This window comes from Cygnus olor, chromosome 25 (genome assembly GCF_009769625.2).
Source record: "Cygnus olor isolate bCygOlo1 chromosome 25, bCygOlo1.pri.v2, whole genome shotgun sequence".
Lineage (NCBI taxonomy): Eukaryota > Metazoa > Chordata > Aves > Anseriformes > Anatidae > Cygnus > Cygnus olor.
This window is the reverse complement of record NC_049193.1, coordinates 2,402,568-2,429,621: the sequence shown is the minus strand read 5'-3', so window position 1 is coordinate 2,429,621 and position 27,054 is coordinate 2,402,568. Positions and strand designations below refer to the sequence as shown.

At 68.4% G+C, this 27,054-nt stretch overlaps 4 protein-coding genes across 8 annotated transcripts; all 4 read right to left on the bottom strand.

The window, feature by feature from the left end:
* Positions 1 to 50: 50 nt before the first annotated feature.
* Positions 51 to 11,731, bottom strand: WNK4 (WNK lysine deficient protein kinase 4). 3 transcript variants are annotated; one of them, XM_040536541.1, is made up of 20 exons: positions 11,199 to 11,731; positions 6,632 to 6,804; positions 6,129 to 6,349; positions 5,873 to 6,030; positions 5,335 to 5,423; positions 4,967 to 5,186; positions 4,551 to 4,875; positions 4,271 to 4,401; positions 4,117 to 4,184; positions 3,896 to 4,037; positions 3,685 to 3,801; positions 3,433 to 3,588; positions 3,082 to 3,142; positions 2,800 to 2,952; positions 2,096 to 2,661; positions 1,872 to 1,968; positions 1,337 to 1,757; positions 1,004 to 1,206; positions 784 to 881; positions 51 to 684 (listed from the first exon to the last, which is right to left on the bottom strand). In XM_040536541.1, exons 1-20 carry the CDS (start codon positions 11,646 to 11,648, stop codon positions 682 to 684), a joined length of 3,852 nt encoding a protein of 1,283 aa, XP_040392475.1. In that variant the 5' UTR covers positions 11,649 to 11,731; the 3' UTR covers positions 51 to 681. The 3 variants fall into 3 exon arrangements, with proteins under 3 accessions (XP_040392475.1, XP_040392473.1, XP_040392474.1); XM_040536539.1 differs by having other exon boundaries at positions 51 to 681; XM_040536540.1 differs by having other exon boundaries at positions 51 to 681; positions 3,082 to 3,139.
* A 5,577-nt stretch (positions 11,732 to 17,308) lies between these two features.
* Positions 17,309 to 20,476, bottom strand: VPS25 (vacuolar protein sorting 25 homolog). The gene is made up of 6 exons (XM_040536929.1): positions 20,322 to 20,476; positions 20,010 to 20,155; positions 19,342 to 19,395; positions 18,899 to 18,987; positions 18,508 to 18,583; positions 17,309 to 17,977 (listed from the first exon to the last, which is right to left on the bottom strand). The coding sequence occupies exons 1-6, from the start codon at positions 20,366 to 20,368 to the stop codon at positions 17,865 to 17,867; spliced, it is 525 nt and encodes a 174-aa protein (XP_040392863.1). The 5' UTR covers positions 20,369 to 20,476; the 3' UTR covers positions 17,309 to 17,864.
* A 464-nt stretch (positions 20,477 to 20,940) lies between these two features.
* RAMP2 (receptor activity modifying protein 2) lies at positions 20,941 to 23,692 on the bottom strand. Of its 3 annotated transcripts, none has more exons than XM_040536934.1 (5): positions 23,148 to 23,692; positions 22,861 to 23,011; positions 21,787 to 21,885; positions 21,533 to 21,632; positions 20,941 to 21,425 (listed from the first exon to the last, which is right to left on the bottom strand). In XM_040536934.1, the coding sequence occupies exons 2-5, from the start codon at positions 22,919 to 22,921 to the stop codon at positions 21,173 to 21,175; spliced, it is 513 nt and encodes a 170-aa protein (XP_040392868.1). In that variant the 5' UTR covers positions 22,922 to 23,011; positions 23,148 to 23,692; the 3' UTR covers positions 20,941 to 21,172. The 3 variants fall into 3 exon arrangements, with proteins under 3 accessions (XP_040392868.1, XP_040392866.1, XP_040392867.1); XM_040536932.1 differs by having other exon boundaries at positions 21,533 to 21,635; positions 23,148 to 23,660; XM_040536933.1 differs by having other exon boundaries at positions 21,533 to 21,635; positions 23,225 to 23,660.
* Positions 23,693 to 24,798: 1,106 nt separating this feature from the next.
* LOC121059449 (receptor activity-modifying protein 1-like) lies at positions 24,799 to 26,034 on the bottom strand. Its single transcript, XM_040536324.1, has 4 exons — positions 25,999 to 26,034; positions 25,597 to 25,635; positions 25,222 to 25,472; positions 24,799 to 25,102 (listed from the first exon to the last, which is right to left on the bottom strand). Exons 2-4 carry the CDS (start codon positions 25,600 to 25,602, stop codon positions 24,799 to 24,801), a joined length of 561 nt encoding a protein of 186 aa, XP_040392258.1. The 5' UTR covers positions 25,603 to 25,635; positions 25,999 to 26,034.
* Between the last annotated feature and the right edge of the window lie 1,020 nt (positions 26,035 to 27,054).

Sequence of the window (27,054 nt, the reverse complement as noted above, 5' to 3'; positions counted from 1 at the left end):
TTGCGCTCTGCTCAGCAGCCGACTCCTCCACAGACGCAGCCGGACCCGCCTCGTGTTCAATCCGTATTTACGAAAACGCTTCCCGGACGTCGGTGGGTAACAAAGTGCGCCCGCCGCCCTCCCCCCGCAGCCCCCGGCTCCGTCGTGTTTCGGGCTGGAGGAGGCACGGCCCCGCGCTGCGGCCGGCTCTGGGCTCGGAGCAGCCGAGGAGGGGACGGCGACGCTTTGAGCCGCGGCGGCAGCGAGCGGGACGGCGGGAGGCGAAGCCGTGGGGCTTCTGACCCCGGGACGAGGCCGGAGGACGGCACGGTGGAGTTGGGCAGAGGACGCGGTGTAACAGGGGCACGGAGGAGGCTCGGTTCTGCTCGGGGAGCCGGGACGAAGCGCGGCGGGGCGCAGGGCTGCGAGGGGTGGCAGCGCCCTGCTCCCTCCCACAGCTGGGGGCAGCGGGGAAGGGACAGGGCTGGGACGGGAGCGGACGGGGACGTGTGGGGACGAGCGGAGTGCCGCCAGCCCGGCCCTGGCAGGGCGCAGAAGGCTTGGGGCTGCCCCCCCGTCCCCCGTCCCCCAAGGCAGGCACCCCGCTGGGTGCTCCCCAGGAGGCGTGGGGGGGCTTCCACCCCCTGCGGGGCAGCAGGCACTTGGTTGAGGTAGTTCACGAAGTCACTCCCGGCCGGCTGGCTACTGCAGGGGAGAGGTGTCGGTGAGCTGGGGGGAGCATCGCGGGGTGGGGGGGGGGGTACGGGCAGGTACGGGCAGCAGGATCAGGCCCCTGCCCCTTACCATGCGGCCGAAATCATCCGCAAAGGTCACCCCCTTGCTCACGCGCTGCTCCTGGGAGCCGGTGCTGCTGCCGCTCAGCGAGTTGCGGCGCATGATTCCTGCGGGGACGGACGGGCCCTGAGCTGGGGCAGCGAGCTGCGCCCCGCGGGGGGGGGGGGGGGGGGGGAAGAGGGGCTCAGAACCCCGGGGGCCGCATCCTGCACGGAGCCGGGGGCCGTACCTGGGGGCTGCGCCAGCTCGAGGCGCTGCAGGCTGTTGCGGCGGGACGGGTTGAAGCTGCCCTTGGAGAGGCGGCGCTGGCGGCTGGAGAGCATGGCGGCGGGGGAGACGATGCCCAACGGGGGCTGCTTCCCCATCCGGAGGTACAGCTCCTCGATCTCCTTCTTCTGGGTGCTCTGCAGCAGCTGCACTTCAGCCAGGTGCCTTGGGGGAGAGAGAGGGAGAGAGCCGAGCCTGGAAAACCCAGCCCCCCACCCCACCCCCCCGGGACGGGGGAACCTCCCGGGGCGCAGCGCCCCGGTGGGCGCAAAGCCCTCGCCGCCGGGCTGCTCACTTCTGGCGCAGGCTCTGCAGCTCCTCCCAGATCTCCTCGTCCTCGCTCTCGGTGTCGTCGCTGCTCACGTAGGACAGGCTGCGGGAGTAGCTCAGCCACACCTGGCTCAGCACCGCCTGCGGAGCACCCTCGGCGCCCTCCTCCCCGGGGCCCTCCCGGTCGCTCTCAGCCGCCGCCGTCGCCATGCCCTCCCCGGGCAGCATCTCCTCGGCCTCGGGGTCCTGCACCGCCGGCTCCGGCTCCGAGGAGCTGCTGGTGCTGCTCCCCGTGCCGGGGGCGGCGGGCAGGGGGGAGCCGCTCGCCGCCTGCTCGCTGCCGTGCTGCTCGCCCTCGCTGCTGCCCGGTGCCGGCGAGGCGGTGGCCGCTGGCTCTTTGGACGGTGTCACCTGGAAGCGGCCCAGGATCTGGGGCTTGGCTTCTGCCGGGGCGGGGGGGAGGGAAGCAGGAGGACTGGGGGTGAGCGGGACGGCGGGGACGGCGCGGTGCCTACCCCCCCCCCCCTCTCCGTGCGGGCACGGCCCCTTCCCCGCCTCACCTTCGTTGATGGGTGACAGCCGCGCCTTGGGCACGCCGGGCGGCAGCGACTCGGAGACGATGAGCGGGTGGCTGGGCTTGGGGGAGCCGAGCAGCACCTGCGGACACCCCGACACCATCACGGCCCCTTCCTCCGCCCTGCTGCCGCTCCCACCCCTGGGACCCCCTGGGGCGGGAGGGCTCCGCGTCCCAACCCTAAAAGCGCCCCCGGAGCCCCGCACTCACCGCGCCGCCCTCCAGGCTCCCCGGCGTGGACGCGCTCGGCGGCGCCAGGGGGCTCCCCACGGCCTCGCCACCCACGGGTGCTGGAGGAGAGAAGGGCACAGCACCCCCCGCAGCGGGGCCAGCAGCCCCCAGCCCCTCCGGCGCCCCGCTGCGAGCCGGGGGGGGCTTGGCCATGGTGGCGGGGTCGGGGTAGACGAAGCGCGGGGGCCCCAGGACGAGGTTCTGCGGCCGAGGCAGCAGCGGGGGGTAGAGGTGGCCCCCCGAGGTGGCGATGGAGGAGACGGCGGGCAGCAGCGTGTGGGCCACGCTCATCACCGCCAGGGAGAAGGCGTTGGCCAGGGACAGGAGCGGGGGGGTCGGGGACCAGGGCCCGCTGGTCACGGCGGGGCTCGCGGGGCTGCCGGGGACGGGGGACGAGGGGACGGACGGCGGGGACGGGAGGGCCGGAGGGAGGGCAGGGGGGACGGGGGGAGCCCCGGGGGTGCTCGGGGGGGTTTGGGGGAAGAGCGGCGCTGCCGTCAGCCAGGATGGAGCCGTGGAGACCAGCGGCCAGGTCTGCACCGAGCCTGCGGGGGAGAGAGAGAGAGAGAGAGAGGGGCGTCAGGGGGAGGGAGCAGCCCCGGCCCCGAGGTGAGAGGCTGGGCAGGATACGGCCGGGACGGACGGATGGACGGACGGACGGACGGACGGACCGCTGCGAGTACCTGCAGGGGAGCCCGGCAGCACCGGCTGCTGCCCGCGGGCCTGGGCTGCCGGCGGCTCCGCGGGGCTGGAGAGGTCGTTCTCCGACAGGGAGCTGCTCAGCGCCGGCAGCACGGGGGACTGCAGCGAGAGGCTGGGGCTGGTGCAGCCCAGGTCTGCGGAACGAGAGGGAGAGACACCCATGGGGCTCAGCCCCGGCAGGATGCGTCCCCCCCCCCGCCCCGGGACCCTCTCTCGGCTCGGCCCGGGGTGCGGGACGGGCGTGCCGCGGGCAGGGGACGTACCGCTGAGCGAGGAGGAGGAGGAGATGGAGCGCGAGAGCTCCTGCAGCTGCAGCTCTGCCTGCTGAGGAAGGAGAGGCTGAGCCCCCAGGACGGGACGGGCTGAGCCAGACCCCGGCTGGTCCCCGTCCTGTCCCCACCGCGAGCAAGGGACAGCAACCGGAGGCTCTGCCGGGCACGGTGGCCCCCACAACCCCGGGGTGCGGGCACCGGGGCGCATCCTGCCTAGAGCTGGAGGGGTTCAGTGCCCACAGTGGGCGTCCGCAGCGCTGGGCAGCACCCCACCCCCCACCCCCGAGCTGTGCTCGGTGTCTCCAGGGTCCCGAGCAGGGGGTCCCGGGGCTGGGTACTCACGGGCCGGCTGCTGCCACCCTCTGCCTCGGGGCTTTGGGGCAGCTCGGCGGCGCCGCGCCCGTCCTTGCGCAGCAGGGTCTCCACGCGGTGGATGATGTCCCGGATGCGGTGGATGAAGCCGTCCTGCTCCGACTTGAGGATGAACTCGTTGTGGACCTGGAAGGGGCAGCGAGGGGGGTGCTCAGCGCCCACCGCAGCCGCCGTCCCGTCCCCCCCACACACACACACACCTCTCCCCAGCCCCATCCTCACCATGACGGCGGCGATTTCCTCGGGGTTGTCCCCGTCCAGGTCGAACTTGAACGTCACCATCTTGTTGTTGTAGGTCTGCAGCTGGCACTCCACCACCCGGTCGTTCTTGTCGGAGATCTGCGGGCGGCAGGGCGAGCTCAGCACCGCCGGCGGCGGCGGCGGGGACGCATCCACCCCGGCACACCCCCCCCCCCCCTCCCCAGGCACTCACGTTGGTGATGCGCAGCCTGGACCGGGCTCGGCGCCGCAGCAGCTTCCCCGCTGCCCGCTTGGCCGGCAGCTTGCTGCTCCGCTCGCCAGCCGACAGCCCCTCGTAGCCGTCGCTCATGCCCGAAGCCACGTCCGAGGCGTAGCTGCGGGAAGCCCCGAGGCATCACCGCGACCGTTCCCGTGGGCAGCCCCCTCTCCCCAGCCCCGGAACTCGGGGCTCACCTGTCCACGGGGGACGAGAAGCCGCTGGCGGGCGGCAGGCGCTCGGTGGGCAGCTGCACCGCGATGCTCTGCGGGGACGAGAGGCCGTGAGCCGGGGCTGCCACCGCCGCCGCTGCCGCGATCCCCCAAATCCCCCCTGAGGGGGGGGGCTCACCGTGGGGAAGCAGCGCACGGGGCGGGCGGGCGGCGGGCTGGTGGGGGTCCCCGCCGAGGCGCTGCGATGGGACAGGTCCGGGGAGTCGAGGAAGCCGGAGGAGCTCAGGTAGCCGTCCGTTTCGCAGTCGGCTGGGGGCAAGCACGTGAGCGAGCACCCTTCGGAGCCCCTTTGGCTCTTAATCCGCGCTCCACCCCCCCCCGCGGGAAATATATTTGGGGTGGGATGCACAAGCGTGGGTGGAGGGGGCACCCCCGCTCGCTTCCCCGTGCCTACGTACAGGTGGCCGAGGAGTAGCTGGTGTGCCGGTACACGAAGTGCTGGTCGGCCTCGGGCTCCTCGGGCTCCGGTGGGAAGGCGCTGCCGAAAACGGAGTCCCCGGAGCCGGGAGTGGCCGGGGCAGGCGTGGGGACACCCGGCGGCATCGGGGACTTGAAATCCTCCAGCAGCCGCAGGACGCCGGGCGCCTGGCCCAGCTCAGCCGGCGGCACCGCGTCCCGCGCGCGCTTCAGCTTCTCCCGCTTGCGCTTGATGGCGACCACGCGGTCCCGCACGGCCTTGGCCACCAGCTTGTAGTCGGCCTCGCAGACGAAGCCCAAAATCACCTGTGCGGGCGCAGAGCTCGTAGCGCTCCTCGGGGAGCCCCACGGCACCCCGTTTTCCCCCCCCACACACCCCGTGCCCCGCAGCACCCACCATCTCCTGGGCCACCTCCTCGGCCACGTCCTTGTAGAGCTCGAAGAGGAACTCGATGGCGTTGTTGTCCTTGTACTTGCCGTGCAGCTTCTTGGTGTCGTCCATGCGCAGCCAGAGCTTGAGGCCGGACTTGACGCCGTCGTCCTCCTCGGCCAGCTCCACGTGCACGCCCGTGTCCTCCTGGAAGAAGGAGTGCTCCAGCAGGTCCTGGATGGTGTACCTGGGGGAAAGGGTGCTCAGCGCGGGGACGCGGGGCAGCCGCTTGCTCCCGGTGGCAGCGAGGGGCAGGGCAAGAGGGGCTGTGCACGGGGGCACCTGCGGGTGCAGGCACCCAGGGCAGGGCTCTGCGGCACCGGGTCCTCTCCCACCTCTCGTCCTTGTCCATGCGGATGCAGCCCTCGATGATCTCCTTCAGCTCAGGCACCTTCACCTTGTAGAAGCTGCTGGGCTTCAGCCCCTGGGGGAGGCAGGCAGCACCCGTCAGCCTCCTCCCGGGCTCGAGCTGCCGCCTGCAGGTTTCCAGGGGGCCCAACAGACAGGACATGGCCCTGCGGGGCCAGACGCCATTCGGCAGCTGGATCCGGGCCCCCGGGGACTTTGGGCTCCCACCCCGGCAGGCAGGAGCCGGCTGAGTCCAGCCAAGGGCAGCCACAGCGCCCAGGGCACGGAGCGGCTGAGCGGCTCCCGTTCCACCCCATTAATGCGCCGGCGGCACGGGGTGAGGCACGCGGGTGTCCCTGCCCTGTGCGGCTCACGGGGCCGTGCACCCTCTCACCTCCCCGCCTGATTTTAGCTTCTTGCACAACCTGCCAAGCCGCGCGTCGCGGGGAGCGGCGAGGTCCGACTGCTCCCATCCCATCGCCGTCTCCCCCCGACACACACACCCTGGGCACCCCCCGCGCTCACCGAGGTGACCTTGCGGTAGATCTGGGCGGCGTTCTGGCACTCCGAGTAGGGGTACTCCGAGGTGGCCATCTCCAGCATGCACATCCCGAAGGCGTACACGTCCACCGCCTCGTCGTACTTCTCCTCGTACATCTCCGGGGCCATGAATTCGGGGGTGCCTGGGGCGCACCGCGGGGCTCAGCATCGCCTCGGGGGGCGCCCGGTGCCACCCGCGTGCCCCCGCAGCCCCCCGCGGGGGTGCTCCCCGTGCCCCCACCTATCACGCTCTTGGCGAAGGAGGCTCGCTTCAGCGTGGCCAGCCCCAGGTCCCCGATCTTGACGGAGCCCGTGGGGCCGGTGATGAAGATGTTGTCGCACTTGAGGTCGCGGTGGATGATGGGGGGCGAGCGGGTGTGCAGGAAATGCAGCCCCTTGAGGATCTGCCGGCTCCAGCGCTGCAGCACTTTCAGCTTCATCTCCTTGAACCGCTTCAGGTAGCTGCGAGGGGACGCGGGGGCTGGCGGCGGAGCACCCCGAAGGCACCAAGCCCAGCCCCGGGCCCTTCCTCACCCCGACACCGCCCCGTGCCCAACACCAGGCTTCAAAGGGCACCTTAGATGCGGGGAGCCAGGTGGGGTGAGTGGCCGACGCTGTCCTGTGAACCCCCCCCGGACTCCCACCCACCCCCATACCACCCTGTCCCCACGCCGAGAGCCCGGGCGGTGGGTGAGGACCGTCCCCTCGCCTCCCATTCCCCTCCCCAGCGCCCCCACCGCTCACGTCTTGAGGGTGCCGGACGTCATGAGCTCCGTGACCAGCACGATGCAGATCTGGCCCTTGACGGACGACTTCCAGGAGTCGTAGAAGCGAACGATGTTGGGGTGCTGCAGCCCCTTCAGCATCTCCACCTCCTCGCTGAACCGCTGCCGCTCCGTCTTCGACAGCTTGCGCGTCTGCCGGGAGCCAGGGCGGAGTGAGGGGGGGGGGACACGGGGTTTGGGGCCGGCCCCAGGCTCAGCTCACCCCGATCCCCACATCCCAGCCACGCTCGTGGCTCCTCCACGGAGCCGCTCGGGATGGAGCCACCCTCCCGTACATGGTTTTGGGCAGGGACGGCTGAAATCCCACCACCAAAACGAGCACCGCCAGCCCCAGCCTGCGGCCACCGACGTGCCCCAGGCAGCCCCGATGCCCTCAGCACCCTCCGTTCTCCCCCGCCACGGATGGCTCCTGCCCCCTGCCGAGGCACCGAGCACCTCGGTGGCAGGGAGCCGGGCCGGCCTCAATGAGGCCTTTGTTGGGGAAGGCAGGCGTGGGAGGCTCCAGCCCAGGTTTTTCCATGTTCCTCCTGCTCCAGTTAATTAAAGTGGAAACCGAAGCTGAGCGCTGACACAGGCACTGAGCAGGGCCAAGGCTGCAGGCAGCAGGGAGGGCGCAGACCCCAAAACCCCAGGAAGGGGGGCGCAGGAGGAGCAGGACCCTGCCCCAAGCCCAGGCACCCAGCGGTACCCCCAGGGGAAGGGGCAGAGCTGCACCCCATTGCCATGACCCCAAATCAGCCCGGATCCCAAAGGGGCCGGGTGGGTGCAGAGCCCGGGAGCAGAGCCCGGGGACCCCCCAACAGCACCGGGACGCTGCAGCCCCGTGTGCGGCTCCTTGGCTGGCGGCCGCCGTCCCTCAGCCCCGGCAGCTTTCGTAATATTTTCGTTGCATCACAACCGGCCCCGCGGCTGGGCTGGAGCCGCTCCGTAATCCCCTCTCTTCTTTAACGCAGGCTTAGAGACCCGGCTCAGCCCGGAGGAGAATTTGAGCCCTGCTGCAGTGGATGAATGGGAGCTTTCATAGCCAGGGAGGAAAACAGGGCCCAAAGCCCCCGCGGCGCCCAGCCGCACGCCCGGGCCCCCTCCGGCCCTCGGCTGTCCCCCGGGAGCTGCGAGGAGCTCAGGGGCTCGGGGCCAGGCCATGGGGCGATGGGCTCAGGGTACTGATGGGGCTGGAGGGCAGCCACAGCATCTCTCCCAGCCTCAGCGATGGGTGGCACAGAATATGGCCCCCGGGGGGCCTGGAGCGAGGCTGAGGGGAGCCAAGCTCCTTCCCCAAGCCCTCGGAGCTGCTGGGTTCGGCCCCGGCACTGCTCCTGCTGCAAACCCAAAGCGGGAGCCGAGCATCCCGAGGGCTCTGCCCCACCACGGGGCGGCACACGACGCACGGCCAGGGCTGCCAGCAGAGCCACCGTGCCCGGGACGCGGCGTCCTTTCCTGCCAGCCACCTTCCGCGGAGGAAGAGGAGGGTGCCGGGGGGGGTGGAATTGCTCCAGCCCCATCCCGCTGAGCCAGGAGCTGGCTGCCGAGGAGCCCGGCAGGGCCAAGTGCAGGAGCTGGGGCCAGCGCCGGAGGGGAGGGATGGAGCAGGAGGCTCGCCGAGCGCGAGGAAACGCCGGCGCTGGAGCAAAGCCTGCGGCCCCAACGCCCCCGCCCCACGCTGCCCAGGCACGGGGTCCCCAGAGCGTCCCCCTCTTGGGTCCTGGCAGCAGCAGTCGGGGACAGGCCCCGTGGTGCAAAGCCACGATTTGCACCCAGAAAGGGGGCGCCCAGGCACCGAGGGGATGTTTCCAGAGAAGCTGGTGCTGGGACAGCACCCAGAGGCCTCCCCTCCGGACACGGCCCCGGCACCCCCGGCTGTGAGGGGGCCCCAAGGGCCTCCCCCCCCTCTCCTTGGCCACACATGAGCACGCCGCCGCTCCGTTCCCAAACCCTCGGGTTCCCTCTCCAAGCAGGCCCCGCTCTCCTTTCCCTGCCCACCATCAGCGCAGGAGCCAGAGCAGAGCTTTGGGGGTCGAACCTGCCCCTTCGGGTTGCGCTCACCCTGCTCCATGGGGCTGGGGGGGGGGGGACACAGCGAGGGGTCCCCCCAGGAAAACCACTGGCGGGCAGCGTATTTACGGCTCGATCCCACTCCGGGCCTCTGGTTTCCTCCCTGCTCCCTCCTTCCCCCCAACCCTCAGCACCTATCAACAGAAATAGCCCCAAACCTAAAGCTGGAAAGCACAAACAGGTCACGGCGGGGCTGCGGGACGCCCGCGGGAGGCAGACACAGACGGCTCCGTTCAGGGCCGGGGCTCAGCGGGGACGGGGAGGTCCCCAGGGGGGTCCCACAGGAAGGCAGGGGACAGGCAAAAGCAGTGCCCCCGGATCACCTGGCACCGTGGCGGGGCCAGGAAGGCACCTAGAGGGGGGGATTTAGGGTTGGGAGGCATCACGACAGCCGGACAAGGCTCTCGGGACCGGAACTGCAGGTCAGGGTTGAGGTTAGGTATTCATTTATATTTTAAAGGCAATAAAAGGAGAACTGTGAAAGACATGGGACAAAGCTATTTTTAAAAGGGCAGAACCACAACCGTTTTTATTTGCGGTTCCAAATCCTGCATTCGTGTCACAGTGTCTGATTCTTTGCACTGAAAAAAAAAAAAAAACTTTGAAAAGTCTGCTTATGCACTCCCAGCCCCTCACGGGACGTGGATCTGGGGACAAGAGACACTGGATAAAGAACAGGCTGGGGGAGGGGGAAGGCTGCTTCTAGGCTGCCTTTGCTCCACCTGGGTCATCCCCAGGAGCCCCCCTGGCACGGACACCTGCACGGGGCGCCCATCAGCTGGCACACGGTGCCAAGCAGAGCTTCTGCTGCAGCCCCAGCAGCACCCGTCCCAGCTGCAGGATGGGTGCTGGGGACCACGATCCGGCCCCCGGGTGGGTGCTGGGGACCACGATCCGGCCCCCGTGGACACCGCAGAGTAGGGACACGGGACGTGCAAGGCAACGCAGCCCGGCACGGGACCAAACGGGCACACGGGAGCCAAGCTGCGCCGTCAGCTCCGGCAGGATGGCTGCGAGCGCAGCGGGGTCGGGGCACACAGGGGACACAGAGGCAGCCGGGCGGGATGCGCCGGGCTCGGCTGAATCACCCAGAGAAAGCTCCGAGCCAGCTGGTGCTCCCAGCGCCGCACGGAGGGACGGGAGGCACGCAGGGGAGCTCAGGAGCATTCGGAAGGAGAATTGGGCGAAGCGAGGGTGGGACCGCGGCGTGCTCTCAGCTGAAGCGGTTGTGCAACCCCGCAAAGCCCGGCTGGAGCCCAAGACCTCACCTTCCTCACCAACAGGCCATGGTTTGAGGCCCTCCAAAACTCATTCACCGTTATCTGAGGATCTCTTCTCGCGTTACTGGGCCGCAGCTACCCGAGAGGCGCAGCCCATGCGGCGGCACCGAGGCTTTAGGAGCAAGACAACAAACTCGCAGGACATGTTTTTCTGTGCAAACAAGGACTTGGACCTTCCAGCTGCAGCGGGCACCCCAGGGTGGCTGGGAGTCTGTCGGAGACTTTGGACTTCACCAAAGCCGATCCCCAGGGGCACCAAGGAGGGAGCAGGAGCCCCACAGCCGGGCTCTCCCCCTGCAGCCTCCCCTTGGTGGCCAGGATCTCGCCCTTCGAAAGCGAGGAGGGGAGAAGGCGATGCGGGAGCCCTGCCCTCGGCTTCCCAGCGTCCGCATCCCGCTGCAGGGGAGTGGGAGGGCGAAGGGAGCAGAGGGAGAGGAGGTGAGGAAACCGCTATGGGACAGCCACGAGTCCAGGTGCTGCTAACAGAGGGCCCCCGGCAGCGCCACAGGAACCACTGCAGGTGCCCGCGGGCACCGCTTCAGCCAAGGGCAAGCGGCCGGCGCGCAGCAAGGACGCGCCGTACCCTGAGCCTCACCGCAGCACGTGTCCCTAAGCACGCCGAGGGCTATCGCAGCGAGCCTCTGGGCCAGCTCCAGCACGGGCACGTGCGCAGAGGGCAGCGCGGGAGAGGGCTCCCCTGCCCCGTCTGCCCTTCCAAAGGGCGAGCTGCGAGCGAGCAGGCACCCAAATCGCAGCGGGGTGCTCAGTCCCTGCAGCACAGCCCGGATCCGCGCGTCATCCCCCGGAGCAGGAGCTGGCAGCGGGGGTGCTGACACCCCACGAGTGCTTTGTAGCATGGGGAGGGACAAGGTGAAGGGAAAACAGCGTGCAAGCAGCAGGAGGGCCGGTAAGCGTGGAGCCTGAGCCCTGCACAGCACCGAGGTGGGCACGGGGGGAGGCCAGCACCCAGCCCTGCTGCTGCAGCCCGGCGGGCGATGGGTGCTGGGGTGGGCTGGGGGGGGCACGGGAGGTCCTGGCTGAGCGGCTCCTGGCTGAGCCCCCTACCCAGGTCTGCGCCATGCCGTGCCGTGCTGAGCCATGCCATGTCATGCCATGTTATGCCATGCCGCGCCATGTCATGCCGTGTCATGCCGTGCCGTGCTGTGCCACAGGTGCGCAGCCCCCTCCCCGTACCTGCAGCTCGCACCACGCCACCTCCACGGTGGTCTCGGTGTCCAGCCCCTTGTAGACGGTTTTGAAGGAGCCCCGGCCGATCTCGATGTCGAACTTGAGGAACCGGCCGTCGGGGGACGTGGCCACGGCGCGCGTCTCCACCTCCTCGCTCTCCGTCTCCTCCGGTTCCCGGTGCCCGGCGGCTCCCGGGGGCGGCGGCGGCGGCGGCGGCGACCCCCCGGCCGGTGCGGGGTAGCCCAGCAGCTCCAGCTCCACCGAGCTCCGCCGGTTGAAGCGGGACGAGGCGCGGCGGGGGTCGCGCCCCGACGGCCGCCGGCCGCGGTTACGGTGCGGAGCCCGCCCGGGGGGCCCCGGTTCCGTCCCGGAGCCGCCGCCGCCGCCGCCCGCCCGCTCCGCCTCGGGCTGGGACATGGCTCCGGTGGCGGAGGGCTCCGGCTCGGCCGCCGGCATCGGCCTGGCTCGGTTCGGTTCGGTTCGGCCCGGCCGCTCCCGCAGCTCCGCGCCCGGTGCCGCCGCACCGCAGCCAGGAGCGGTCCCCGAACCCCGGCCCGGGCCCCGGCACCGGCCCCGGCCCCGGAGCGGCCCCGCCCGGTGGCACCGGCCCCGCCCCGGCCCGGCCCCGCCTCCGCGCGGCCACCGCCCCCCTCGTGTGCGCTGCGCCGGTGGCAGCGGCACCGGGCACCGGGGTGGACACCGGCACCGGGCACCCGGACAAGCACCGGGATGGGCACCGGCACCGGGGAGAGCACGGGGGAGAGCGCCGGGATGGGCACCGGGGTGGGCACCGGCACCGGGATGGGCACTGGGGAGAGCACGGGGGAGAGCACCGGGACGGGGACGGCACCGGGACGGGGACGGCACCGGGATGGGCACCAGTACCAGGAAAGGCACTGGGGAGAGCACTGGGATGGGCACCGGTAGCAGGAAAGGCACCAAGGCAAGCACCAGGATGGACACCGGTGCTGGGAAAGGCACTGGGGCGAGCACCGGAGCAAGCACTGGGATGGGCATGACACTGGGATGGGCACTGGGGAAAGCACCAGGATGGGCACCGGTACCGGGAAAGGCACTGGAGAGAGCACCGGGACAGGCACCAGTACCAGGAAAGGCACTGGGTCAAGCACCACTATGGGCACTGGCACCAGGATAGGCATGGGACATGCACCAGGACAGGCACCGGGCACAGGCACCAGCACCAGGCTGAGCCCCGGGACAGGCACCGGGCACCAGCAGCCAGCCCCAGGAGCTCCCTGGGGTCGGTGCCCACCTCCCCCTGCCCCACGCCAGGGCTGGGCTGCGCCCCCCGGCAGCGCTGGGCACGGGCCCACGCTATCAGCTCCTGCCCCGCTCCTCCCGGGGTTTACTGCTGGGTGAAATCCTGAAATTAGGGTCATGCAAATACCGAGATAGGAACGTGTCTTTCAGCCACGCGCTAGCCGGGGAGCCCGGACAAGAGCTTGTTGTCTCTACAGCTTAAGCGATGAGGTTGTTCTGCCCGGTGAAGCTGTTTACACAAAACACAACGCGATTGAGGCTGGCGTTAATTTCTTTTCCCTAAGGTCGGATTGTTTCTGCTTGACGATACAGGAAACATTAAGGGGAGGATTGAAGCGTTAGCACGGCCGTGTCCTCTGCGCAGATTTACAATGCCAACCTGCGGCATGGCTGCAGCCCCACAAATCCCCCCCGTCCGGGCGGGAGGAGGGAGCTGCATTTAATGAAATGTTGTTTCCGTGAAGCCCTGGGCAGGCTGAGCGTCCAGCGGCTAATCTCCTGCGTGCAGGCAGACCTCTGCTACCTCCACATGACCCCGCTCGTTCAGCCCCCCCGTTCTCCCAAAAAGGGGGCTGGGGAAAGTTTCCCCAGGAAGGGAACCGGGCGAGGTGTCTCGATTTGCTGCAAACTGCTCTTGTGCAGCACGGGCTGGCGAGCTGAGAGCAGGGACTGCATCCTGACCTACCCTGCGCTCCCGACAGCGTGCTCAGGGCATGTTCCTGGGGGAAAAGACACCAGAGGCTGCTCGGGGTGCACAGTCCGGGGTCTGCCTGGTGCCTGCAGCAGAGGCAGAGGCAGCGGCAGAGGCAGCAGCAGCGGCAGAAGCAGCAGCAGAGGCAGAGGCAGCAGTGGCTGCAGCCTCCTGGCCCGCAGCAGCAGGCAGCGACGTCTGCCAGAGCCCAAAGCCAGGAGCGATGGGCTGCTGCTAGGTGCGGTGCTGCGCTGTCCCTGGTGTGGGAGGCTTCTGCCTTGTAAACCCTGGCAGGGACTGACTCAGCGGTGCCAAACAATGCGCTGCGCTCAGCTGCACCCTGCCCAGGATCAGGGCGAAGATGCGCCCGCTCGGCCCCGGCTCCGTTGGCAGCGAGGGGCGTAGCCCTGCAGGCACCTCCAGCCCCGCTCCCCGCCAAGCTGCTGGGACACGTCCGGGGCTGGCGAGGAGCCCGTGCTCTTCGGCGGGGGCTCAGACACGAGGAGCCAGGCCGGGCTCCCCGGTTCGTTCCTAGCAGGCTCGTGTCCCGTCACCGAACGTTTTCACCGTGGAAGGAGATGCCTCGGAAGGTCCCGGAGGAGCAGAGAACGGGCGGCCCCACTGAGGCCCCTGCAGCTGGGTGGAAATTGAGCACGAAGCTCGCCCTGCTCACCGTCCTCCCACACCTCCACGGTGAGCAGCTGGAGGAGTCTCCTCTCCCCAGCCCAGGAGCGCCGCAGACATGGCAGGAGCAAGGTGACCCAGCGGAGGGACGCAGGTCCCCTCCCGACCCACCCCCAAGTCACCAAGCTGGAGCCAAGCTTGGGCTGAAATCAGAAAGCTCCAGCCTGCAACGAGCCACCCGTTGCCATTGCTCGGAAAACACACGGGGCTCCCCGGCACGTTATCAGGGTGACATTCCTCCGGGGCTCCCGGTGCCAGCCCTTCGCTTTGAGGAACCGCCAGAGCCAGGCAGCTTTCCCTATTTTTTTGGCTGCCGGGAGGAGAGCAGGAGACTGCGATCGCCCTCCTCGGGATTAGGTCGCTAATCAAAGACCGACTCCAGCGAGCCCTGCCAGAGATCATCAGCTGGAATAGGCCCAAGCACAGCGGAGCCGGCGTATCCGCAGAGCTCCTCTGCCCAGGGGGGGCTGCGTGGGAGCTGAGCATCCCCAGCACGGGAGGGCTGGGGAGGAGGAAGGCTCCCCGGTGACAAAGGCGACTTGTCCTGCTTGGCTTCAGCACCCCGCATCTGCCGGGAGCCTCAGCCTCCCCTTCCAGCGTGCCCCCATACCCTAAAGCCTGGAAATTTGGGGAGGAGGAGGTGTCACTCCAACCTCAGTCGTGACCTTAGCCCCGGCAGATAACTCTGCTGAGGATTTCCTTAGCTCAGAACGACAGAAGCAACCCGCAGACAAATGATCCCAACTCATAAATTTATCAGACCGAAGCAACTCTTGATCCTCAACCAGCTCAAGAAAAACCCCTCCGAGCTCTCTCCCTTCCCATGACCAGCAGAAGCCGAGTGTGCAGGGCCCGATAGCGCCTTATCTCGGCCCCAGCCCCCGCGCTCCACCTCGCCCCAGCCCACGAGCCCTAATCGGCGCGGCCAGGTGGCGGCGGTGACCTCAGAGCCGGAGCTGGGGAACCGCCGCCTCCCATGACCCAGCACCATCCAGCGGGGTCCCAGCCTCGTCCCAGCCCCAGGATGCCAAATCTGCCCCACGAGGCTTTTGGCAGCGTTGGTGGCCAAGCTGAGGGCGCTCGGCTGCTCCCCTCTTGGCACGCAGCCCCCATGCCTCGTCCCAGGGCTGCGCCCCCCGCTTCAGCTCCCTCTGCCCTGGTGGATCGCACGCTTTCAAGTCGTTTTATTCTCGGTTACGTGGAATTGTTTGATTTCTTTCTGCCAAAAAGCACGGAGGGAGCAGGCCTCTGCCTCGTGCCCGCTCCCTCTCCGAACCAGCTTCCCTAACTGCAGCCCTACACTGATCAGAGCGGAACTAACCCCTGGATGGTGCCCCCAGGAGTGTGGGTAGGTTTTGTTTTATTTCCAAACCACCGATGCCAAAGCCCCGTGAGAAGGGCTCAGGTCCCTCTGCGCCAGTGCGGACCCCGACGCCCTGCCCAGGCAGCTCGCAGCTACGACAGGAGAGGCCGAGGGGAAGCTGCCCGAGCCGATTCAGCCCCGCAGGGAAATGAACACAAACCTCCCCTGCCCTTTGCCTCGTTCCGGGAGCGCGCACGGCCGCAGCGCCACGCACGGGGAGCATGGGGAGGAGCTGCTTTAGGTACGGGGAAGTCGTGGTTGGAGGCTACCCCGCTCCCTGCCTCCTTGCAGGTTAATTAACCTCCTTCCCATCTAGCCAGCACGCCGGGGCTCCCAAACCAGGGGTTTCGAGCATCCCCGGGCAGCGTGAAGCAGACGGGCTCTGATGTCCCAATTCCCTGGGGCTCTGATGTCCCAATTCCCTGATTACGGCACTCCACGCCGTAAAGATAAGGAGGCCGGTTTGGGAGGACAATAAAAAGGCTTTGTTTTTACCTGCGAGCAGGTGCTTACATCACCACGAGCTCCAGCTCGCCCCTGGAGTGAGATTTGCAGCCAGAAAACCCGCACGGAAAACCAGCAGCAGCCCATCCCCGGAGGGCGGGCTGAGGGGAAGCGCACTCTTCCTCCTCACCTCGCTGAGCGAGCGAGGAGGAAGCTGAAAACGAGGCGCGGATCTCTGCCAGGAGGGCCTTGGAAAGCAAAAGGCTTAGTTTTAAGCTTATCTAATGTCACATCAGCCATTTCCTAAGAAGGGAGCAAATTTAATTAAGAACGCAGACCGGCTCAAGGACGGCGAGGTTATGTCCAGCACAGGCAGCTCGGAACACAATGCGAGAGGTCAGCACCACGTACGGGCAGAGGGAGAAATACAAACAGCCCGGGCTTGTCTGCTGCAGACTCATTATCCCGGGTCAAACGCGGATGCAATTAAACCCACAGAACGGCCAGCACAGAAACATCCTGCGGGGGGACAAATCCTGCAGGGGCACAACAGCAGGGAAGGGAACAGCAGCGGGAGGGGGAAGGTCAGCGGGGGTGGCGTGAAAAGCAAAAAGGCAGACCCCAGGCACTGAACCAAGCCCCAGGGAGATGCTGGCAGCGCACAGCCCCCGTGCAGAGACTTTCCTGGGTGCATTCTGAGCTGCAAACACACGGGGAGGGCCCCGGTGCAACCAGCGAGCGCTGGTTTCCTACGCTCTGTAGCACAGAGGGACAGGACACGGAGGAACTTTTGCCACCAGCCTCCCAGCGCAGCTCCAGGAGTGACATGTCTGCAAGCAGACGGGTACAGACCAACACAGAATGAATGGCAATGGGCTCTCACTACAAAAAAAAAGAGGTTTTAAAATTCCCCCAGTCCCACAAACCCAGCCTGGGCTCTGGCATCTCGTCTGCAATGACAATTACCACCGCCAACAACGGGTGCCAACAGCACCGCAGCTGGACCGGAGCCGAGGAGCCCTGCGAGGGGCAGGGAGGGAAGGACGAGCTGCTCAGCGCCAGCTGGAGCGTGCCGGAGGGGCTCTGCGAGATCCTAAAAACGACCTCAGGGGGTTGGATTAAAGGTCACTACAGCGCAGCGCCCCGCATCCGCCTGCGGTGAGCGCCGAGGCAAAGACCGAGCAAGCGGAGCTCGATCCTTCCCCAGCGGAGCTCCCTGGTCAGTGATTAAGGATTTACCGGGTCAAAGACTGTACCTGGGTCAGCTTCCAACGAGCTGTGCACTTCATTATCAACACCGAGAATCTAGAACTCCATTACAACCTCCACCAGCCTCTCTTGTAGAGCTTACCCCGCCACCTCTGCAACAAACCCATTAGATTTTTGGCGGATTGCATGTGGAAACAAAGGCAAGCGTGGCCCCGAGGACAGGCAGAAGGAGCCCCCGCGGCCCATAGCACGTGGAAAAGACCCGGCACTGCCTGCTTCCACGGCAGGTGAGGCGGCTTTGCAGGCCCCCCCTGCCCTGCACGCTCCGTTACGCTCTGTTTGTACAGCACAGCAAGGAGATGCAGCTGAAGGGCAGGGATTCGGTGTCCTCTTGTGTTTTGTTTCGGATGGAAAAATAAAGATAGACCGAAACAGCCAGGCGGCTCTATAAATACATGTCATTTTAATTACTTCAGATTAGCTCCTTGGCACCCGCCCCACCACGCAGCCTGCTTTGCAGCGAGCACGTGCTTCTTCCAGCGAGGTCTTTTACACCGCAGCAGCAGCGCGTCCCATCTGCCTGCCTTCAGCCCGAGCAGCGGGGACTGCCGAGCCCAGGCACGTGGCTGGAAGGTGGGAAAGGAGCTGCCCTCAGAGGCCAGGGCTGACCAGCCACGGAAGAGCCCATCCCCTGCTCTCCCAGGAGCAGGGAGCAGCCACGGGAGCAGTTCCCTTGTTTCACTTCTGGGTGGTCCCTCTCAGAACCGCTGAGAGCAGCTTTAGCCTCTCAAACACAACAGGGAGGAAAGAAAGACGGAGGATCTCTGAATATTTCTAAAAAAAGTCATGTCTTTGGAAGGCTTCACAGATTCTCCTTGCCCCAAGAAATCCCGAGTATGCAGCTGCTTGCAGACACGGCTTGAAACCAGGCCAGGAGATGAAACCTTCGCAGTAGAAATACTTCAGCAGCCGGAGAGGAGCGGCAGGGAGAGGGCTCCCATCAGAAGAACTTGACGCCTCGGCCATCGTCCAGCGTGATGATTTCAGCCTTGTGCTCTTGCTGCAGGGCTTGCAGGGCACGAAGCAGCATGGCCTCGTCCAGGCCGTGGAACTCTAGGGGAAGGACAGCCAGCCCCGTCAGCAAGAAGAAGAAGAAACACACCAGGAAACAAAGAGGCTCAGGACATCTATGGGGCGGTGACAGCAAAGACAGAGGGCCCTGCAGGGCACCTCTCAGACTCCAGCACCGCACCACTACAGCGAACCCACAAGGCCCCGCTGATCGAGTCATCACCGCGCTGCTGCGTCAGCCACAAAGCCTGAAGGTCAGCAGACAGGAGGCAGTGAGCAAGAGCCGTCTCTAAGGCAGCGAAGAAGCTAGGCGTGAAAATTAAATGGCCTGCACCTCACACCAGGCAAAGAGCTGGGCGCTGGGAAGGCTGGGCAGCATGAATCCCAGACGGTGAGAACAGGCAGGTGTTAACGCAACGTGTTAAAAAGCCTTCAGAGCTGCTTTTCCCAGTGGTGATCAGCGTGAGCTTGCATAGGGAACTTTAAAATACTCCATCTATGATCTGGCAATCATCTGTTTGTGTATTCAAATGAAGCGTGCCCTGAAAAGCTGCTACAGGACGTGGCATTACCTTCATCTGCAGTATCATCTCCGCTGACCAGCTCATACAGCGTGAATACGGAGTTGGTCAAGCCGTTCTTTGACACCTGGAAACACAAAAGCAGTCGGCAGATCTCGCCTGCACGATTTAACGCCCTCAGCACGATCCCTCGCACACCCCAGCGCAAACGAAATGTAACATGGGCAGCACCCAACGAGCCAAACCACCCTCAGAACGCGCTGGGGCATCGGAAAGGCAAGAAATGACACCCGAGGGTGCTAACGCAGCTCAATGCAACAAAGCAAAATGGAAGTAAAAGCAGTGGGAAAGCACGAGGAAGGAGTCACAGCAGTCTTTTACACAAGGCCGTCCGGACAGGGAAGGCCCGCTCTGCGCGCTGGGGCAGCCTCCACCTCCTCACCCACTGGTAGATGAGCTTTCCCCACTCCTCGGGTCTCCTCCACATGATGAGGAAGCTGGTTTTGTTCTTGTCCAACCACTCCAGGTTCCCTGGAATCAACAGGAGAAAGGCGTCGAGGCAGAGCACGGGGCTGGGACAGCAACCACGGCATCACCCCTACAGGTGGCTGGAGGCGCTGCCTCCCCCCTCCGTGCTCCAGCTCCGACCCACTCCCCCAAGGGGCCTCCGGGAATACAGAGCTTGGATTTCCCCCGAGACCCCTCCTCGTGCAGCTGGGGACCCGAGGAGCTGCAGAAGGGGTGAGCTGGCCCCGGGGGCTGGCACGGGGAGAGCCCCGGGGCTGCTCCTGCAGCGGGACGGTGCCTGCCCGGTGGGCCAGAGCCCTCACGGTACGGGGAGACCCCACCCCGACGGACAGACAGACAAGACGGACGGACACCCACCGTTTTTGCGGAGCTCCTCCAGCACCACCTGGATGGACTCCAGCGGCAGCTTCCCTGGGAGGGGGGTTAAGGAGGCGCTGACCGAGCTCGGAGGGGAGACGGTGGGATTTGGGGGTGAGGGTAACTGGGATGGGGGGGGGGGGGGGTTGGGGTAACTGGGACAGGATGGGAGGGAAGGTAACCGGGATGGGGAGGGGTAACTGGGATGGGACGGGATGGAGGGTACCTGGGATGGGGGGGGGGGGGTAACTAGGACAGGATGGGATGGAAGGTAACCGGGATGGGGAGGGGTAACTGGGATGGGGGGTGTAAACAGGACAGGATGGGATGGAGGAGGACAGGATGGAGGGTAACTGGGATGGGGGGGTGTAACTGGGACAGGACAGGATGGATGGTAACCGGGATGGGGGGGGGGTTGGCAACTGGGATGGGGGGGTGGGGTAACTGAGACATGATGGCATAGAGGGTAACTGGGGGGGGTTGGGGTAGAGGCAACCGGGGCGGGAGGGGACAGGGGGTAACCGGTACGAGGTGGTCAGTGGGGGGGGGGGGGGGGGGGGGGGAGGAAGGACAGCGGGTAACCGGTACGGGGAAGGGGTGGGGGTAACCGGGGCCGGGGGGGGTCGGTAAGGGGGGCCGGGGGTAACGGGGGCCGTGCCCAAGGATACGCTGCAGGCGGCGGTTGGCGAACAGCGGGCTGTCCTGGGCCTCCCGCACCGTCATGGCGGGCAGCCGGTGCCGCCGGCTGTAGGCGAGCGCCAGCGCGCACCAGGCCGCCAGCTGCTTCTGCCGCGTCTCGCCGTTGGGCTGCAGCCTGCGGGGCTCCGCTCAGACACCGGCACCGGGCCGCGGCCCTCCCCCCGCACCCGGTTCCGGTCCCGATCCCCCCCCCCCCCGCGCGGCCCCGCGGGTCCCGGTCCCTCCCCCCCGCCCTCGGTCCCGGTCCCGGTCCCGGTCCCGGTGCCGGTCGCGACGCTCACGTGAAGAAGGGCGGGAAGCTGTACTGCCACGGCCACGCGAAGCTCATCGCCGCCGCCACCGGAACCGCCGCCGCCGCCGCCGCCGGCTTCCGGCCCGCCCCGCCCCGCGAAGCCCCGCCCCGCCCCGGGAAGCCCCGCCCCTCCGGGACCCGCCCCCGCCGCTCTCCGCTTCCCCAGACCCCGCCCCTCCTAGCCCCGCCCACCCCTCTTAGCCCCGCCCACACCCGCCTGCATCGCGAAACCCCGCCCACCCCCGTGAAGCCCCGCCCCTTTCACCCTACCAGGCGAAAAGCCCCGCCCCATCCAGCGAGGACACGCCCCTCCTCAGCGAAGCCCCGCCCCGACCATCCATCCACATAAAACCCGCCCTTAGCCCCGCCCACTCCCGTTAAGCCCCGCCCCCCTCGGCACCCAGCTGTGCCCTGCCAGTGCCCGGTGGTTGTGGGAGCGCTGCCCGGGGCATGGCGCTGCCCGGGGAGGGGGGGGCTCCGTGCTCAGCCCCGTGCTCAGCCCCGTGCCCTGCCCTTCCCCGGGGGCCCCCCCCGGTGCGGTGGAGCCCGGAGCGGGGCCGTGGCCGTGACCCGGTGGCGGGACAGGCGCGGAAGAAGCATCCCGGGGCTCGGGGCAAGCAGCCTTTACTAGCCCGCCGCGAGCCGGCGGGTGGTCAGGGCGGCACCGGGAGGGTGGGTGAAGCCGCTGCACCCCGGCAGAGGGCCGGACCCCTCGGGGCAGCACCCACCCGCACCCGCTCCCCGGCACGCGAGCAACCGGGAGCCCGGCACCAGGCACCGAGCATGGCGGCGGGGGCGCTGCCGGTCCCCCCGGCCGGTTTTCGGCGGTGGTGGCGGCGCCTAGGGCTGCGCCTTGCCGTCCTTGCTGCGCCAGATGACGACGGTGACGAGGAAGGGGATGAGGCAGATGGGGGCGATGATCATGGCCAGCAGCACGTCCTCGGGGGGGTCGAAGACCTGGTTGCCCGCCGAGCAGTTCTGGAAGTAGCGGTAGTGGCTCTGGAAGATGAACTGCTCGGCCAGCGCGTTGGGGTAGCCGTACTTGAGGTGGTCGGCCCAGCCCTCCAGGCACGCCTGCAGCAAGCTGTAGGGCCTGCGGGAGAGAGCCGGGGGGGGGGGGGGCTGGTAGAGCACGGGGGGACGGGGATGTGCGGTGGGGGGCTCGGGGTCCCCCCGCCCACGTTTCGGCCCCGTCCGTACCTGCTGATGACCTTCCACTCGCACAGCTGCGGCGCCGTCACGTTCCTCATCAGGTCAACGAAGAGCTCCCAGCACTTCTCCGCCATGGTGCTGTACGTCTCCTCTGCGCGGGGAGAGGCGCTGAGCACCAGCACCGCACCGGGGACCGTGCCCGGGACGGCACCGGGCACCGTGCCTATCACCCGCGGTGGATTTGGGGACGGGCGGAGGGGAAGGGGACGGTCCCCCTGGGGGTGCCACCGGCGCTCACCCACCTGTGGAGTTGTACATGGCCGTCGGGGGGCTCGTCCTCGCCTCCTGGCCGAAGCCCTCCGCCTTGACGTCCGTGTGGCACAGCCCGCGCCCCAACAGCGCTGCGCAGGGGATGGAGGGGACGTGGTCAGCGGTGGACAGGAGGGGATGGGAAAGGACAGCAGCCGCGGGTCCCATGGGGCGGCTGGAGCTGGTACTGGGGAGCGAGGAGGTGAGGGGAGGATGCCACCGGCCTGGCTGCGGGTGACGATGGAGGGGACGGGGGCTACCAGCCCGTGGCGTGCGGTGGCCCCAGAGGGGCTGAGCCGTGTCCCATCGCAGGGAGCCCGGCAGCCCAGGCAGGGCTGCGGCAGGAAGGAAGAGGAAGCGCTGACCGCAGCATGGCGCGGCCGGGCAGCAGAACCCCCCTCCACGCTCCGTCTTGCCCCGCAGGGCCTGCCACCGGCGTGGGGCGCGTCCCCCTGGCCGCCCGCCCGGCCCGATGGAGCCCTCAGGAAATCACCGCCCTCCATCTTGTCCCCTGGGCAGCGAGGCCGCGTTTCGTGGCGAATCGCCCCCGTGGCTTCTTTGTTGGGGCTGGGGGCTGGCTGGAGGGGAGCTCCGGGGCTGGCACGGTGTCTACGGCAAGGGTAGCCCACCCTGTCCCCGTCCCGCTGTCCCTCCTTGCTGGGGGACCCCCCCAGCCGCTCTCCCGGCTCCCTCACGAAACCACGGGGGTGAGCGTGGCAGGGCGTTGCGACAACCCCCACGGTGCACACGGGAGCACCCCACGAAGGAGGCGCGCACACGAGGGCCCCTTCACGCCGCTCTCCCACTTTCTGTCACGGCCGGGACCCCGCCAGCCTCCCCCCACGGGGGGCTGTGCCCCCGAAGGGGCCACCCCCCAGCACCCAAAGCCACCACCCCATTGCGAGGCAGGAGGCGGCCACCCCAGCACCGCGTCCTGCTCGCCACGGGGCTGTGGGGCTGAAGCGCCCCAGGACGCGGCCCCACACGCCGGGACAGCGGCCACGCGTGGGGCTGGCACGAGGCACGGAGCCACCCCCCCGGCCACGGCCACCCCGCCGTGCACTTACCCCAGAGCAGGAGGAGCCCTCGGGAGAGGCGGCCGGAGCCCGTCCGCACGCACGGTGCCATCCTGCGAAAGCCTGCGGGCTACCGACCGGGACAAGTATTTCAATGGAAATAACAGGAAGCAACTCCTTTCCTCTGACAGGGGCAGTTTGACTACAGGAGACGTGTGAAAAATGAGATTGCTCAGCGCTGCTTTAAAGCAGCTCTCCCGGCGGGACCCCCCCCCCCCTCGGCCGCCACCGCCAGCCCCCCGCGGGCATCGCCCCGTGCCCGCCAGCCCCGCGCTCACCCCGGGCGGCCCGGCAGAGGAGAGGCTCTGCTCCCCGCGCAGCCCGTCCAGTTTTACGAGGCCGCTATTTTGTTTACTTGTGTATTTCTCTTTAATCCTGTCTGGGCTGGGTTGTGAAATCCCTCGTCTCCTGCGTGGAGGGCAGGCAGCCCGAAAGCGGGGGGAGTGGACCGGGGAAGAGAAACGTCCTCGTCGTCCCCGGACGGGCGCTGCCGCTCGGCTTCTGGGGGGGGCAGGGAGGGGGGGGTTTGTGGCCCCGACACCGTGCTCGCAGCCCCCCTGTGGGGCACCTGCCCCACGCCGGGACAGGCCCCGGGTGGGAGCCGAAGTGGCGGCGGCGGTGCCACGACGTGCATGAGGCTCGAGCGGGCAGGGAGGTGGGGAAAGGGCAGAGAAACTTGGCTGGCGATGGCGGCCCTCGGCCCCAGCCCTGCTGCTGGCTGGGCTCTGCCAAAAACCCCTGGCTGCTGGGGCAAGCTCCCACCCTCAGGGCTCGTTTTTTCCCCCCGCAGAGCACTGCAGACCCCAGCCCCACGACATCCCCACCCGAGGACCCGGCTGAGGCCGCGCGAGCTCGTTCCACCGCTGGCCTGCGGCTGAGCTCGAACCCAAATCTTCCCCTTTAAAAACCCTCCCGCGGGACCCGCGGAGTGCAGATCGCAGCAACGCGATCTCGCATCGCGGCTCGCGGGGACCCTCCCTGCTTTGGACAGATCCTATCTCCCCGCTTCGCGCCCTCCCTCGCCAATGCGCTGGCAGCCAAGCCCGACCAGCCCAGGACTGCGCGGCCGCCGCTGGCCCCGGGACGCGGCGAAGGCCTTTCCGCGGGCAGGCGGCCGCATCTGGAAGCCATAAAGCTGCGGCGCTGCCGGGGTCGCAGCCCCCGCTCCCGCTCCTTTGTTGTCGGAGCCGCTGGAGCCTCCGGCCGACGGCGGCGGGAGCTCGTGCCAGGGAGACACCCAGTGATCTCAGCCCGGCCCCTCCCTGGGCGCCCCGAGGGGACGGGCAGGGACGGGATGGGGGCAGCCAGCCAGCACCCGCCATCACGTGTCCCCCCCCCCCCCCCCCGCTGGTACCCACCCTGGGGTGCTGGGGAAGGGGCTCAGCCCGTGGGGAGGGGGCTCGGCCTGTGGGGAAGGGGCTCGGCCTGTGGGGAAGGGGCTCAGCCCATGGGGAGGGGGCTCGGCCTGTGGGGAAGGAGCTCAGCCCGTGGGGAAGGGGCTCAGCCCGTGGGGAGGGGGCTCAGCCTGTGGGGAAGGGGCTTGGCCCACAGGGAAGGGACTCAGCCCGTGGGGAAGGGGCTCAGCCCGTGGGGAGGGGGCTCGGCCTGTGAGGAAGGGACTCGGCCTGTGGGGAAGGGGCTCAGCCCGTGGGGAGGGGGCTCGGCCTGTGGGGAAGGGGCTCGGCCCACAGGGAAGGGGCTCAGCCCGTGGGGAAGGGGCTCAGACCACAGGGAAGGGGCTCAGCCCATGGGGAAGGGGCTCAGCCCAGCGAGGTTGCGATCCCAGGACCCTTCTCCCCATTTTCCCCCACCCTAGGGCGGGAGGCAGGCGGTCGGACCCCCAGTGCCGGCCTCGCCCATGGCACAGGACCCCCAGACCCCCACCCCGCTCACTCTTCGCCCCCTCCGTTGAACTCCCAGGGCTTGCTCTCAGCCCAGCGTGGCCACTGGGACACTCGGGGCTGTGCCGCTGCCTGCCGGGCTCCGAGCCCCCCTCCAGGCTCTGCTGACGGTGAAGGCGGCTGCAAGGGGGACGAGGCAGCCCAGCCCCACCGCCGCAGCAGCAGCCAGCCCGGGGGGCAGCCCCCCCGGCCCAGGGGGCTCAATCCTGCTGCAGTTGCTGAAATATTCGGCGTGGACCTGCAGGAAGAAGGCATCGAGGGCGGTGCTGGGCCAGGGGCAGGAAAAGAGCTGGGCCAGCAGCTCGGTGCAGGCGGAGAGCTCGCTGTAGGCGCTGCGGAGAGGGGAGAGACGGGGTGAGGGCAGCCAGGCGGCGCAGGACCCCGAGTAGACGGGGGCAGCCCCACGCGGGCGCTGCTCGGAGCGAGCCCCGGGCACCGCAGCAGGACCCACCTCCCGATCTGCTCCCAGCGGCAGCGGCTGCCCTCGGGGGCGGCCATGAGGGCGGCGTGGAAGGGGACCCAGCAGTACAGGGCCACCCAGTCCTGGTAGGAGTCCTGGCAGCGGGCCGCCCCCCCCAGCACCTCCAGCGGTCCTGAGGAGAGGGGTCGGTTACCCACGGGGCACCAAGCGGCCCCTGCGATGCTGACGGCTCCCGAGGGGGCAGCTCTACTCACCGTCCTCGTCCAGATACAGGTAGTCACCTGGAAGGACAGACGGAGCCCTCAGCACCGGGAGGACCCATGGGACCGTGCCCAGGGCCCCGTTCCCCTGCGTCAGCTCTGCCACGGCCACAGCGGTGCTGGGACGATGGCGTCACAGCCTTACCTTCATCCTCGGGGGCTCCGTACAGCGGGTCCCCGCGCCCTGCAGTGAGGAGAAACGGGGTGCGAGGGCTGCACAGCTGGGGGCAGCCGGAGCCTTGGGTGGTCCCGGCACACCGGGGCCCCCTCCTCCTACCCCAAGCAAGCAGGGGGCTCCTGGCTCTGCCTCGGCTTTGCTGGGGCAGAGCAGTTTCTGAGCAAATGCTGGCCCCGGCAGGCAGGGCTGTGCGTGGCAAACCCGCAGCATCCTCCGTGGGGAGATGCCAGAAGGGGCCGGGGAGATGCCACCCAGCACGGCCTGATCAGGACGGGGGGCAGAAAGGGGCCAAGCTCCCCATGGGGAGGCGCCCACCCTGCCGCCCTGCCGTCCCCCAGTCCCTTCCCTGCTCCCCCAGCAGCCCCTTACCCTGCCGGAGCACTGCAAGGAGCAGGCAGCAGAGGAGCCGTGCCCGAGCCCGGAGGAGCATCCTCCTACCCACCGGGATGGCTGCAGCGGGGCCGGGGCTGCCGCCGGGGGTATATCCCCGTCCCGGGGCCCGTCCCAGCCCTTTCCACCCAGTCCCAATGGGTGGGAGGATCGGGGGGGGGGGGGGGCGGCAGCGAGCTCCCTGCGTTGGCCTGAGTCAGCAGCGACGCTCCAAAGGCATCAGATATAGGGGGGGCAGGCGGGATCGGGGCTGCGGGCAGGATGCGGGCACCCACTGCCCCTCGGGACCCGCTGCGAGGAGAGGAGACGGGGGGGTGACCTTGTTGGTGTTGGTAAATATGGAAAGGGCGAGCGTCAGGAGGACGGAGCCAGGCTCTTCACGGTGACATCCCATGATAGGGCAAGGGGCAGTGGGTGCAAGCGGGAACAGAGGAGGTTCTGCTTAAATAGGAGATGAAACTTTTTTATGGGGAGGGTGGCAGGGCCCTGGGACAGGCTGCTCAGGGGGTTGTGGGGTCTCCTTCTCTGGAGACACCCAAAACCCGCCTGTGGGACCTGACCCAGGAGCTCCTGCTCCGGCAGGATGAGCTCTCAAGGTCCCTTCCGATCCCTGACGTTCTGGGGTCCTGCACCCCGCTTCCTGCCACGCTCAGGGGCCGGGCAGTGGGGAAGGAAGGGGCTGGGGAAGGACGAGCAGCCCCGTCCCCACCGCCCGGTGCTCAGGCCCCGCTGCAGCCCTGGCTGCCGGCACGGCGCCACCACCCGCCCCACGCAGCCGCTTCCTTCCCGGCGCCGCCGCCGCCGCCCTTCCCTGGGGCGAGGCGCGCAGGATGCATCCCGTGGCCTCCCGGCGCGCCCGTTTCCAAGCGCTTGGAGCCCCGAAGGCCGAGCGTTGGCCCCGCCGCACCGGGGCCGTGCCCTCAGGGGCAGCCCGGCCTCCCCCGTCCCGACACCGGCAGCCGCTCCCGGTGCCCGCCGCCGCCGGCCGGGGCCTGCTCGGGCCCCACGCGGGGCTGGGCCCAGCCGTGGCCGCTT